General features: G+C 40.8%; 1 protein-coding gene across 3 annotated transcripts in view; it reads left to right on the plus strand.

The window, feature by feature from the left end:
- The window catches only part of ITGA9 (integrin subunit alpha 9), a 209616-nt gene that overhangs the window by 95381 nt on the left and 100949 nt on the right, over positions 1–13286 (plus strand). For all 3 annotated transcript variants that reach the window (XM_059481708.1, XM_059481717.1, XM_059481726.1), the window contains one exon: positions 3990–4145. In XM_059481708.1, coding sequence (XP_059337691.1) covers positions 3990–4145 — 156 coding nt within the window. The remainder of the gene's footprint in view (positions 1–3989; positions 4146–13286) is intronic.

The following is a 13286-nucleotide window of genomic DNA, read 5'->3' on the forward strand; positions in this document are numbered from 1 at the left end:
AAAAATTCCTAGTCTAATTTTAGTGCTTGTTATTTAGCACCTGAAATAAATACATTTAGACTAAAAGTTTCAATCTGTGCGTTTTAAAAAACGGGTTCTGGAATTCATTCTCTGTCATTTAGCTAAGCAGAATTTAATTCTCAGAAGTACTGAAAAGCTGTGCTGAATTCAGTTAAAGCTCTGGAATTCATGGGTTAAAATCCTGGGGATCAAGTCAGAGAGAGTAGAAAAAGGCTGGACAGGTTCATAGAACTTTCCCACAGAGAAAGAAAAGAGAAACTGCAGGAAGACATGAACAGAAGTATCAAGCAACTGTGGAAGTCATGCTGATGATTTTGTGTATTTCTTCAGATGCTGCTGCTGAAAATTAGTTGATATTCCTTCTTTTAATGGGCCATGTTTCATCCTTTATTCCTGCTGTAGGTTGTGGGCAATATTTACATCTCAATTTATTTCTCAGCCCATTGGCCATAATTAAAAATGGAATTTTGCACTCTCTAGAGTCCTTCTTGGAGGCTTTCACCTTGTTGAAGAAAGGAGATTAAATGTGATGATTTAGTGAGCTCATGTACAGTCCCCTGAGTCTACTGTGGCACTGAGCCAAAAGAAAGCTGAAATGATATCCAGTCTGGCAACCACTTGCACCATGAGTAGAATAAATCCTATCTCTTGACTTAAACTCTGTCTTGTTCCAACCCAATTTGCTTGAATTCCTGATGTGTGTGGGCTCTTGGTAGCCTAAAGTTAAAGCTGTAAAAGGCAGTGGCTGTCTGCCAAGGCAGTGTGCCTTTAGGATGTTGGACTCTATATTTGTGTGTTGTCATGATGTGCTTTAGTCCATGTCTCCTAAAAGTGACAAAAATTATTTCTTACAGTTATCACACTTCATCATCAGTTGAAAATTATGTTCAGAATCACGGATGTGAAGTTTGGTGATTGCTCTTTCCTTACTTTTCAGATTTTTAAGACTTTTTGGTACTAAAGTCAAACAGAAATACAGTCATAAATCTGGCAGAGGCTTTGCTTTCTTGCTTTCTTCTGCTCTGCTAAATCAGAGAAAAAAAAAGAAGGAATATCTGGCCATGTACAGTTACTGCCACAACATTCAAAAATTTCTTTGAGATGATTGTTCTGTGAGAGGAGATATCAAACCTTTGTTATCGTATTTGCTAGGGTAAGCTTTCCGATTCAGGCATGGTGAAAACTTGCACTAGTTCAGTGACTCCAGTCTGTACAGATTAAGTATTTATTGCTGTTACTTACTAAACCCTAGTTGCATAATTGTTTCTGTTCATAATTGGAACTCCTAGTATATTTCACTCATTGTAGTGTCCTTCAAGACTTCTTTTCAATTACTGAAGCTGTGCTGTCCATATGCTATGATTTGCCAGGTTTGGTTTTTCAGAGCTCAGAAATGTCTTTTGCCTATATTACTTCCATAGCAAAACATCCTTGCGGTGTCAAGCAGTGATTACATGTAAAATCTGCTTTTGGAAATCATATCCCTTGACAAATCCAGTTCATAGGGTCATGCAACTTATACAAAAAATGTACCATTTCCTTGCTTGAAGGATTTTTCAGTCTATCTCAAACCTTATTTGCATTGAATTTTTTGACTTCTTCTGGGACATCAGGAATACCTAAAAGCTATCTGCAAGCTCTGTCATCAATATATGATTCAACACAGAAAAATTGAGTAGACTGAAAATGAAAGAAATTGATTATCTTTATATGTTCATATCCAGGCAGTCTGTTGTGTACCTGTGAGACAGAACTGTCTTGTCTCTGTTTTACTGAGAACAAATGCCACAGACTGTTGCCTTTGTTTTTGAAGCATTGTGAGCAGAAGGGAACATGTGGCAAAATTAATAACTGGGCAGCATTCATAATTTTATCCTTACTTGAAGATAAATGACTCTGTGAAATGTATTCCCCAGGGCTGTGGTGGTGGAGAAGTCACAATTTCACCACTAAAATCAAGTAGAACACCAGCAAACAATAAAATGCACTCCAGCATTCATCAAAGTCAATAGGAAACACCTTTTGACTTTAAAGGGCATTGGACTGAACCCTGCAAGACCATATTAAAACATGTAGAAGTGATTAAGTACTTATTCTTACTATACTGCAGTAATAAAGTCACAAAAATAGTAGGTGGATTTCACTGCATACATTTTATTATTCTGTGTTTACATGGTTGATTGCATACAGTTGGATTAGGTGGCAATTTGCCTGATGGTTTATGTTTGACTGTTGCTGTATGGCATGCTCTTTTGTAATCTTGTTTCTCTGTATACAAAGTCTTCATGTAGGCTGATAACAATCCTTACTTAATACACTTGATTTTCTGTGAGAACAAGGCTATCAGCTTCGGTGAGTTGTAGTGTTGTTATTCAGTAGTCTCAGTACGGTAAAATGCCTACCCTAGGAATACAGCTGAGAAAGGGGCTGCAGCCATGAGTGTCTCTTCTGCTGAGAGGTTTAATAGTGCTGCAGATCAAGCATAGTCCTTTTTATGGGACTGGAAAGAAGTCAAGATATCACCATTGCTGTCTGTTGTTGATCAGTGCTCTTTACCAAGAAAGCACAAATCGCTCCAAGCAGTGTGCAGTCTAAACTTCAGAGTACTGGCAGACATTCATATTAGGGTAGGGAATTTAAGGGCTAGCTGATGGTGCAGGAGGGTAAATGTCATCCAACCTTATATTTGCTATTATTCATCCAACTAACCAATGATTTGGGAATTTGGTTAGCCACTAATCTTTGGCTTCAGAGATCTGTGGACAGTCAACATATTGGAGACAGCAAATGGTTGTTTTGAAACAGATCAAACAGGGTGGTCTGAAAAGCATTTAGTACCCAGGTTTCCCACATCTGGAAGATGTAATTTTAAAGTCATTGCATCTCAATTGCTTCTTGTGGTTGGCGGGCTGTGTTCAGAGAAACCCACTAACCAGTGCAAGGCAAAGTTGAGAGCTGGCCTATGTGAAAGTTTGATGTGCTTACTTACGGGATTTATTTATTGCCTCAATTTAATCTGTGCTGAATTAATGCCATGTTTTTAAGTAATTAAAATTTAAGAGGAATGTTTGCCTGTGAAAAGGTAGAGCATTTGCACTTAGGTTTTCTGGTAAATTGGATTTTGGAATTCAGGACTGAACAGAACACAATGAGCACTTTGTCCTGGCACAGCAGTCTGGATTTAGGCATTGTATGTTATGACAAATTTTATGGCTTGGGTTTCAGCAACAAGAAAAGGTGATCCTTTTGTCTCATCAGCCAGATAATACAGCACCATTCTATACACCTGGTATGAAGCCTACAATAAGCAAGTAAAGAAACTGGAAAACTTTCTTCTTTTACAAACTGAAAGTGTTACTGTGCTGAAGATGGGGGAAACTGTAAATTTTGCTTTGAGAAACATAATGGAAGATGGATTTTCTTGCCCTCTATGTCTCTAACCCTATTTTATTGCCACACTAGTACCTTTATTAATCCATTCATTTCAGTGATATGCAAAACAACAAGGGAAGATTGAGTTTTCTGTTCTTTTAATGAATGGAGCTCACAGAAGGTGATCTCAGTCAAAGTCTAGGATTTTGAAACGCCAGAGATGAAAATTATTTGATCTTTGGTTTTGCAGGAATAATTTAATTGCTTTCTATTTTTTTAAAGAAAAGATTTTAATTGATAACCACTTGATTTATAGGTGGGCAAAATATTCCACTGCTTTTGTGTATTGACGAGTAGATCCCAAAAGAGTAACTTAAAAAAAAAAATTAAGCTTCTGACTTTTTCATTGTAATGTGCTTATTCCTGTTTGACCTGGAGAAAGATAAAGGAAGTAGACAAACCTCTCTGCAGTGTTGAATCTGGTTTAATTGCATGTTTAATTAAATGATCTTGTTTAATTGAATGTATAATTGTTGTAGATAGAAACTTGCTTGGCTATATGCATAGGTGAAATACGTGTTTGTCTTCTTGTACAGAAAAGAGTCGAGGACGTCATCTCTCCAATTGTATTTGAAGCATCATACAGCCTTGGGGAACATGTGATAGAAAGAGGAAAAGAGGACAAGGAACTAACTGCTCTGAAGCCCATTCTTCGCTGGAAGAAAGGACAAAAGATAGCACAAAGGAATCAGGTCAGATTTGGACTACATTATTTCCCAAGAAGGCCTGTGGCTGAACTTAGAGCAGAGATGGCTCTAAAAGTGGGTTTCCAAGCTCTGGGTCATTTGCACACAGTAGCCTTTTTGTACAATCTTTACTATTGCTAACTTCAGTGCTGCTCTGTGACGTAGTAAAGGCTTGTGCCTCCAAGGCTGGGCAGCACAAAGTGAGGTCACTTTCTTGTTTCAGGGTGTTTGGGCTGGGAAGGGAAAGATGAGAAAGGTCCTACTCCTTCTGGTTCTTTCCTTAATGTAGGAAGTTCTTGTGAAAGGCTTGGGCCTGGCCTTCTTTCCAGGTTAAGCCTTTGTTAGTGCAGAAGGGGACACGAGAACTGTCTGAGGGGAGAACAGTGGGCAGAATTTGGCAGATCGAACTATCCTCTTTTCTTGAGGACTTTACACATCCAGTCATGTGGCAAGAGAAACCTGCTCCTGCTGTTATTTTAGAACCTAAAATAGGATGGTTTCATTTCCCCTCCACTGCCCTCCCTTCCCCTGCCCTCCCCTCCTCATTTCTTAGCTATGAGAAGTCTGTCTGGAGTAGATGGTTAGATCTGGTTTTTAACCTTAACAAATTAATTTTCTATTGATACGATAGCATCATCATCTATAGCATTACTTTCTGATTCTGCTCATAAGGCCCCTGAATGCTACTTAAAAAATAGTAACTCAAACATTTTATTTGCTTCACTATATAATCAAGTGCTTTGAACTGTATTTGGTTACAATCCTTGCCCTCTATAGGCATGAATTTTTATTCAAGTTGCTTTATTTTTATAAATTTATGAATGAAAGATGCATTAAAGAATTACTTGTTTTTATGAAGAGGGATTGTGGGGCTGTTGTGTATATGAATTTTGTGTTGTTGCAACAATATGATGGGAATTTATAGAGAACTTTGGAACTTTAACACTGCTGTAAACCTGAATGTTACATGAACAAAGCTTCTTGTATTTTTCATTAGTGAGCTTAAACTCAAAAGATCACATCTTGCCCTGCAGGTGAGTCTCAGACTGATGTTAAAGTACCTAAATGCTGAGATTATACAGCAGGAACAAAAATACTTTGGGAATTTCTCTACTTGTTTTCTTTTGCAATTTGGATGGGAGGGAACCAGTTTAACAATCCCTATTCATTTGTTTTCCAGATGTTGTTCAATTAGATTAGTAAGAAAAGGATTTTGACACTGGGTATGCTGGCAAGTGTCCTTTCAGCCAAGGATGTGAAAAGAGCTTCAGAGTTAGTGTGGCAGTCATAGTAACAAAGCCCTTATAAAGTAGCCTCAAGGCATGGTGCTGGAGCCCTCAAAAACTAAGTTCATGGGAAAACTGGAATGTAATGTTCTCTCTCATAGAAATCTTGTAAGTCAAAATAGTTTTAAAAGGCCAAAAGGGACAGTAGGAGCCAGAATTATTGTAATAAAGGGTTTACATTTTCAAAGAATCTAATGATTATGAAGGAACCTTACATTTTGGAAGTCCAGTTCAAGATTCTAGTGTTTTCTGTTTTCAGAGGATACGGTATAGGTGAGGTCAGGAAAACAAAATTAGTGTTAATGTAAATACTAATGTCTTTAAATATAGCTAGTTTTGTGTTATTTTCAAAAGCCCTGGATCTTGCTGATCCAGAAGTGACTTTCCATTAGCAACAAAGCAACAAAGAGGCTACGCATTTATTTTCATATATTCACTGTATAAATACATGTTAACCAAGAAGGAGAAAGCTATCCTGCTGAATACAGTGGGGATTTGTTCTTAGTAGTATCCAGTAATGGATCTTACAGTTTGAAATGTGATAGGCTAGAATTCTGCCTGTTCTAAATACTGTAATAAAATCACCAGCTACTATGTGGGTGGAGATACCACTTTGTTTTAGGAAAATATTCTCAGTTGATTTAGTTGTGTCACTGTCTCCAGGACTTTGTGAGTGCCAAAACTGTTTGTTAGTTAAAAGAAGAGATAGAAAATGTCCACAGCCTTCTCTTCCTACTATGCCACTGACTTACAGTGAAAATTTGTGCCCAGTGTTGCACTTCTGGATGAATGAGACTGGATGTTTCTTGGATGAACTTCACCTTTTTAAAGCAGGGGTCTGTTTTTTGAAATACTTGTGTCTGAAAAGCTGGTTAAATAAATTAATTAGCTTGGTTGGCTAATTAATGAGAGAGTATAGAAGGATTTTCATGGAGTTGATTTATGAACAGTGATCTTTGGTTTGCTGCACAAATAATGCCATTCTGCATTTTAAAACACACACATGCATTTCAATCTCAAACTGAGAACAACAAAATTACAGATCTGGACAGGGTGAAATGCAGTGTCCATACACACAACATGGTCCAGGTTTGTCAGTGGTGTCTTCTCCAGAGCAGAGATCCCTGTGTTCCTTCTTGAGTCAGGTCATGTCACAGTCTGCTAGCTGAGCTGTGCCCATGACATTTCTTGGCATTGGAATGACATCTTTATTCTGGCAAGCTGTTGAAATTGCTCTTGGTGTGATTTTAACCTATGCCAACTACTGCATTCCTAGGCATCAGTCAGGAGTTAGGATGCTCCTGTCTTGGAGGCAAGGACAATTCAGTTTACTGGTGCAACTGAAGAACTTAGTACAGCTGTCAGTACTTGGGTAGGTGGTACATTTGAAGATTAATTGACTTATACCTAGGCATATTGGAAGTCCTTGGAAGACTGCAGGGATCAGTCTAATTTCCATGTTCCATATCAAATAGCTTGGCCACAAAATTCCTTCCTCCTTGGCAGGGCAAGCTCCCAAATTATCTTTTGCATTTATTCTTGCAGAGATTATGGGCCACCCTTCCTGCCTAATTGCAATTGTTTTCTCTTTGGTTGGAGTGGGATTGCTGAAAGCAATTTATATTCTTCCCCCTGTCATCCCTTCAGTGGCGTCTCTTCTGCTCTCAATGAGTTTGGTCAGCTGAAATAATGGACAAATGACTGTATTTGGCTTAGATGGCTTGACAAGTGGCAGTGTGTTAGTCAGAGTCTTCCACTCAGCAAAACGGATGTATTCCCCTGTAGTTCTCCTCAGCTGAAAAAGTTTGGTTTACAGTCTTTCTCAGCCTATAGCACTGCATGGGTTGTTGTGACCAAGATGCAGAACCCCGAACTGGTCTTGTTAAACCTCAAACCATTGGCCTCAACCCATTGATCCAAATCTAGATGCAGAGCTCTCCTACTTTCTAGCAGATCAACACTCACACCCAACTTGCTGTCCACAAACTTACTGAGGGTGCATTTGATCCCCTTATCCAGATCATCAATAACCATATTTAACAGGACTAGTCCCAGTAGTGGAGACCTGGGGAACCCCACTAGTGTCTGGCCATTGATTGCTTACAGCACCATTCACCACCACTCTCTGGGCCCAGCCACCCACCCAGTTCTTAACACAGCAAAGAGTGCACCTGTCCAAGCCACAGGCTGCCAGCTTCTCCAGGAGAAAGTTGTGGGAGATGGTGTCAGAGGCTTTGCTGAAGTCCAGGTAGACAACATCCACAGCCTTTCCCACATCCACCAAGTGGGTCACCTGATCATAAAAGGAGATCAGGCTGGTTAGGCAGGGCCTGCCCCTCCTAAACCTATGTTGGCTGGGCCTAATCCCCTGGTTGTCCAGTATGTGCCATGTGATCGTTGCCATTTTCCTAACTTGCTGGAAATTAAACTTGAGATGATTTTACTAAAGAGGTAATATAAGAGCAGATCTTTATTTGAAGGTTTTCAGAGGCAGTTATGGAAAGATGTCCAGATAAGCCCACCCCACAGAGATGAGTACATATTTATAGGTTTTAGGAAATTAGAATGATTGATTAAAAGCACCCGTTAGGAGGACAAGTGGTGATTCAATTCCTCCCAGGTCAAGCCCCTTCTCTGGAGCACCGCCTTGTTACTAGCTGTACTTAGTTTATGAAATGTATCTCAGAGTTGTTTTCGGCCTTGGTTTCCAGGAAAAACCAAGATAGCACGGGGGCTTTGCACCTCTCAGGGCTTGGAGCTCTGGAATTTGTTTTGACTTCCTGTCTAGGGAAAGGCCATGGAAAATTACTGGGAAAACTAACTACTAGTACAGTAGGCTACAGAGGTACAAATACATGAGCGAAGAATACAGAGAACATAGAAAAACCCTAACTGGCATGATGATCACACTCAATATGATCAGTTCCATAATTGTGTCAGGCATCGAGATCAGGCTAGCAGGCCTGTCGTTTCCTGGATCCTCCTTCTGGCCTTGTTATGGATGTGCATCACATTGTCCAGCTTCCAGTCACCTGGGGCCTCCCCAATTAGCCAGGACTGATGGTAAATGATGGAGAGCAGCTCTTCTACAGCTTCCTCATCAGCCTAGGATGGATCCCATCTGGTCCCATAGACTTGTGAGTATCAAAGTGGCTCAGCACATCCCTGACTGCTTCCTTTTGGACTACAGGGGATCAATTCTGCTTCCTGTCTCTGTCTACCACCTTTGGGATCTGGTTGCCTTACTGTTAAAGAATGATGAAAAGAAGGCGTTAGGTACCTCAGCTTTTTCCTCATCCTTGGTGACTACGATCCCCTCACATCCAATAAAGAATGGTGATTTTCATTGGCCCTCCTTTTGTTGTTCATGTATTTATAAAAAACATTTCTATTATCTTTTACAGCAGTGGCCAGATTAAGTTCTAGCTGAGCTTTCACCTGTCTGATTTTCTTTCTACATGGTGTAACAACATTCATATACCCTTCCTGACTGCCACTTCTTCCAAAGGTCATAAACCCAAGTTCCAGTGAAAGCTCCATGTTCAGCCAGGCTGTTCTTCTTCCCCAGTTCATCTTTGGGCACATAGGGAAGGTGTTTCCCGAAACCTTTAAGACTTCCTTCTTAAAGTATGTCCAGCTTTCCTGGACTCCCTTCTTATTAAGGATTGTTTTCTAGGGGACTCTCTGAACCAGTGTCCTGAACAGGCCAAAGTCCAGCCTCCTGAAGTCCAAGGTGGAGGTTTTGTTGACCCCTTCCTTACTTCACCAAGAATTGAATACTCCATTATGTCATGGTCACTGTGCCAAAAATGTCATCTGCCCCCCACCTCTCCCACCAGCCCTTCTGTTTGTAAAAAGCAGGTCTAGCAGGGTCCACCCCTTGCTAAGTTCACTCACCAGTTGTGTCAGAAGTTGTCTTCCACACACTCGAGAAACCTTCTAGACTGCCTCTTCTCCACTGTGTTGAGCTTCCAGCAGACATCCCACAAGTTACTCTCCCACAAGAACAAGGGCTAGCAATTGTGACACATCAGCCAGAGGCTTACAGAATAGTTCATCCATCCCTTCATCCCAGCTGGGTTGTCTATAATAGACTCCTACAGGATGTCTGTGTTGTTGGCCTTCCCCCTGCTTATTACCCACAGATACTCAACCTTGTCATCATTATCCTTGATAGACAGTTGAAAGATTGCTTAATGTACAGAGCCACACCATCAACTCTTTCTCCCTGCCTCTCACAGAATCATAAATTCGTCAAGGTTGGAAGAGACCTTTAAGATCAAGTCCAGCAATCAACCCAGTACTATCACTGCAACCCCTAAACCACTGAACAACATCAGTTTACTAAACAACACCAGTGCCAGATCCAGATCCAGAGGTGTTCTTAAACACCTCCAGGGATGGTGACTCCATCAGAGTCCTGGGCAACCTTTTCCAATGCCTGACCACCCTTTTACTAATATCTAATCTGAATTTCATCTGTCTCAGCTTAAGGACATTTCCACTGCAGGCACAGTAGAAGAGATTGGCCCCCACCTCACTACAGCCTCCTTTCACGTAGTTGTAGAGACCAATGAGGTCCCTCCTGAGCCCCTCATCTCAACAAACCCAGCCCCTCAGCCATTCCTCATAAAACACTTTTTCCAGACCTTTCACAAGCCTTGTTGCCCTTCCTTGAAGACGCTCAGGCATTTCAATGTCCTTTTTAAAGTGACACGCCCAGAACTGAACACAGTACTCGAGGTGTGGCTTCCCCAGTGCCCAGTACAGGAGGGTGATCTCTGCCCTGGTCCTGCTGGCCTCACTGTTCTTCATACAGGCCAGGATCCATTGATCTTCTTGGCCACTGGGCACACTGCTGGCTCATATTGAGCATCCTCTGGTCCCTTTCTGCTGAACAGCTCTTGAGCCACTCTTCCCCAATCTTCTCTTGCTCCAAGCCTGCAAGGGCTTGCTGGAACACAAATGCAGGATCCAGCACTTCCCCTTATTGAACCTCATACTCGTTTCCTCAGCCCATTGATTGAGTCTGTCCCTGTCTATCTGCAGAGAGCAGATCAACCCTCTCACCCAATTTGATGTGTCCTGCAAATTTACTGAGGGTACACTCTATGCCCTCATCCAGATCACCAATAACTATTTTCAAAAGGACCAGCCCTAAAACTGAGCCCCAGGGAACACCACTAGTGACTGGCCACCAACTGGATTTAGCTTCATTCATCGTAAGTCTCTGGATCCAGCTGTACAGCCAGGTTTTTACCTATTGAAGATCCACCTTCTGAAGTACTTGTAGCCATGAATTGCATCACTCCAGTCTTGTGAGTCATCCCACTTCACTTCCATGATGGCAATTGCATCATAGCTTTCCTGCTGCACAGTGGCCTCCAGCTTCTCTTGTGTGATATGATACTGTGTGCATTGGTGTAGGTGCACTTCAGCTGGGCTACTGATTTCACCCTAATGAGCCTGGTCTTATTCCCTTCCACCTTCAAACCTAGTGCTTTGATGAAGTCTGTGTGGAGCTCAGGGAGCTTGATAGCTAACCTTTATCCCCTGCTCATGCAGTACCAGTACATTGGTTTCACTCCCCTACTATTCCTGCCTTTGTCATGTGTGTTCACTCTACCACTCAGTTAGGAGTATTGTGGAAATCATGTATTCTCATTTCAGTCAGAACATCTGATGAAATCCTGTAATGTCTTTCACATAATAATAATTTTTCACATAATAATAATTGGTCTTCTAGTGGGCATTTAAATCAGCCACTTTGGCTCAGCAGCATATATGAATGGACTGTTTCCATGAGTAGTATAGTAAAGCATGGGATACCTCAAAAAACTCAGTCTATATTTCTTTTTCTGTGGTGAGTAGACATGTAGGTAATAACTTTATTTTTCAGGCAACTTGAAGGTTTAAAATCAAAATAAATTCAGGTCTAAAATTAAGCTCCTGTATCGATACTTAGGCACATTGATGTAATTGGTTTGTAAAGCTATAAACAGAAAATACTTCCTAGAAAAGTTAGTGAGAGTTGCTTATAGCTCAGCATTTGAAAATTGGATCATATATCCTGGTTTCTAAATAAGAGCCAGGAACTCAGCTTCACCAGATAACGTGTATAATCAGATCACATCAATATCTAAAAACTAAAGAATTATTAGAATGACAAGCCCCCTTATTGAATTGGTTTTGTGTTACTAGCATGATCTAATTGCTAAGTCATCTCTGCACATACCGCAGGGTTGGTGACAATTTACTGGAAATCAGTGTAGAGATTGAAGTACTGTGTTCTTATTCCTGATTATTTTGCATAGCGTAGGTATTCCTGCAGAAGCCCATGGCACAGTTTATGAAATTAAAGGAATGGATCCTCAAATACCAAAGGCCAGCTCTGCCATTTTTAAGGGATGTCATCTCAACCTTTTGTAGACTGATGTGTGAGGAAGCTGCTAAATGTCTGATCTAGAGTGAATCACTGTTCTCTTATCCAGTCCATAAAATGACATGTTTTCAAGGGTACTTTTGAGAATTCTGTTTCTCTCCCTTCTCTTCAAATACTGACGTTCAGCTGTTGCTTTTCCTTTCTGTGAAAGCATAGGCAGAACTCTTATAAGAATAGTGCTGGAAACCTCTCTAACTCTTGATAATTCAGTTTGGCTACAACCTGAAATTTCCATGTGCTTTCCTGAATTTTGGTAGGTTGGATATTTTGAAAAGCTTTTCCCCCCCCCTTAATTTATTGAAAGACATCCAGTATTTTCTGTGGACTGGAGTGGCACAGAGAATACTTTATTTTTTATGTTTCCTGTTCTCTTCTCTACTTCCAGAAACATAGGTTTGTTTAATTTTAGATAGCCATTGAAAGACAGTGAAGCAGTTCAGTAAGCCTGGTAAGAAATCATAGATCACCTTCCTCAGAGCACAGAACTCTGATCATTAGGCTGAAGCCAGGTTCCTTCTTACTTCTTTTACCTCCCGTCAGCTTTCAGTAGAGTCCACTACCAGCAAGAAGGGAAAGGAGTATATCTACATGCCCAATACCCAGCAGCTTTATGCTTAGGATGGCTTAGGATGCAGGAACTAGAGATTTATCCCTCTGCTACTTTCTCTTACATTTACCCCTGGCCTTTACCACAAAACGTGGAATTTGGTACTTATGCTTCTCTTCAAGAGGGATAAAGGAAAAAAGATACTTGCTCTGAGACCCTGATCTCCCTATGTAGACATATTCCCTTCCTGATCAGCTCTAGATCTCTCCTTACTGTAGGTTTGATTGTGTTCAGATGTGTATATTCACTTTTTATAATGACTATAATGTGTATAATTGTGTATATACACAGTTATAATCACTTTAATGTAGGCTTCTTGGCTTACTGTCTGGAGGACGTGGGTGCCATAAATCTTTCCTGACCCCTCAGGGAGATACCTGTCACATTAATGAACCCAAGGAGCATAATCTTTTTTACTTAGAAAAGTTGCCATGCAGACTTTGAGAAAACTGTGTTTGTCAGGAAGGTTTGGTGACTTGGTGGGAACTGCTCTGGAACAATTTCCCAAAGCGGCTGGGTTCTGTGCAGCAGTGGAGAGAGTGCAGACAGGAATCGTGAACCCTGGCAATGCTGGGTTTTGTCTCTGGTTTGCTGAACATCTGGTGACAGCAGGAAGTCAGAGAGACTCACTGAGAATGAACTTTACACTAGTTTTGTGTTTATACAGTGATGATGTGTCCTAGAAGCATTGAGGTTATCCTGTCCCTGTTACTGGGCACACAAACACCTATTTTTCATGTGAAAATGCTAGACAACTCTTGAGATAAGAGATGCAGCTGTGTTTCTCATGGCAATTTTTGCCCTGATCTCCA

Source organism: Ammospiza nelsoni, chromosome 1 (assembly GCF_027579445.1).
Source record: "Ammospiza nelsoni isolate bAmmNel1 chromosome 1, bAmmNel1.pri, whole genome shotgun sequence".
Taxonomy (NCBI): Eukaryota; Metazoa; Chordata; class Aves; order Passeriformes; family Passerellidae; genus Ammospiza; species Ammospiza nelsoni.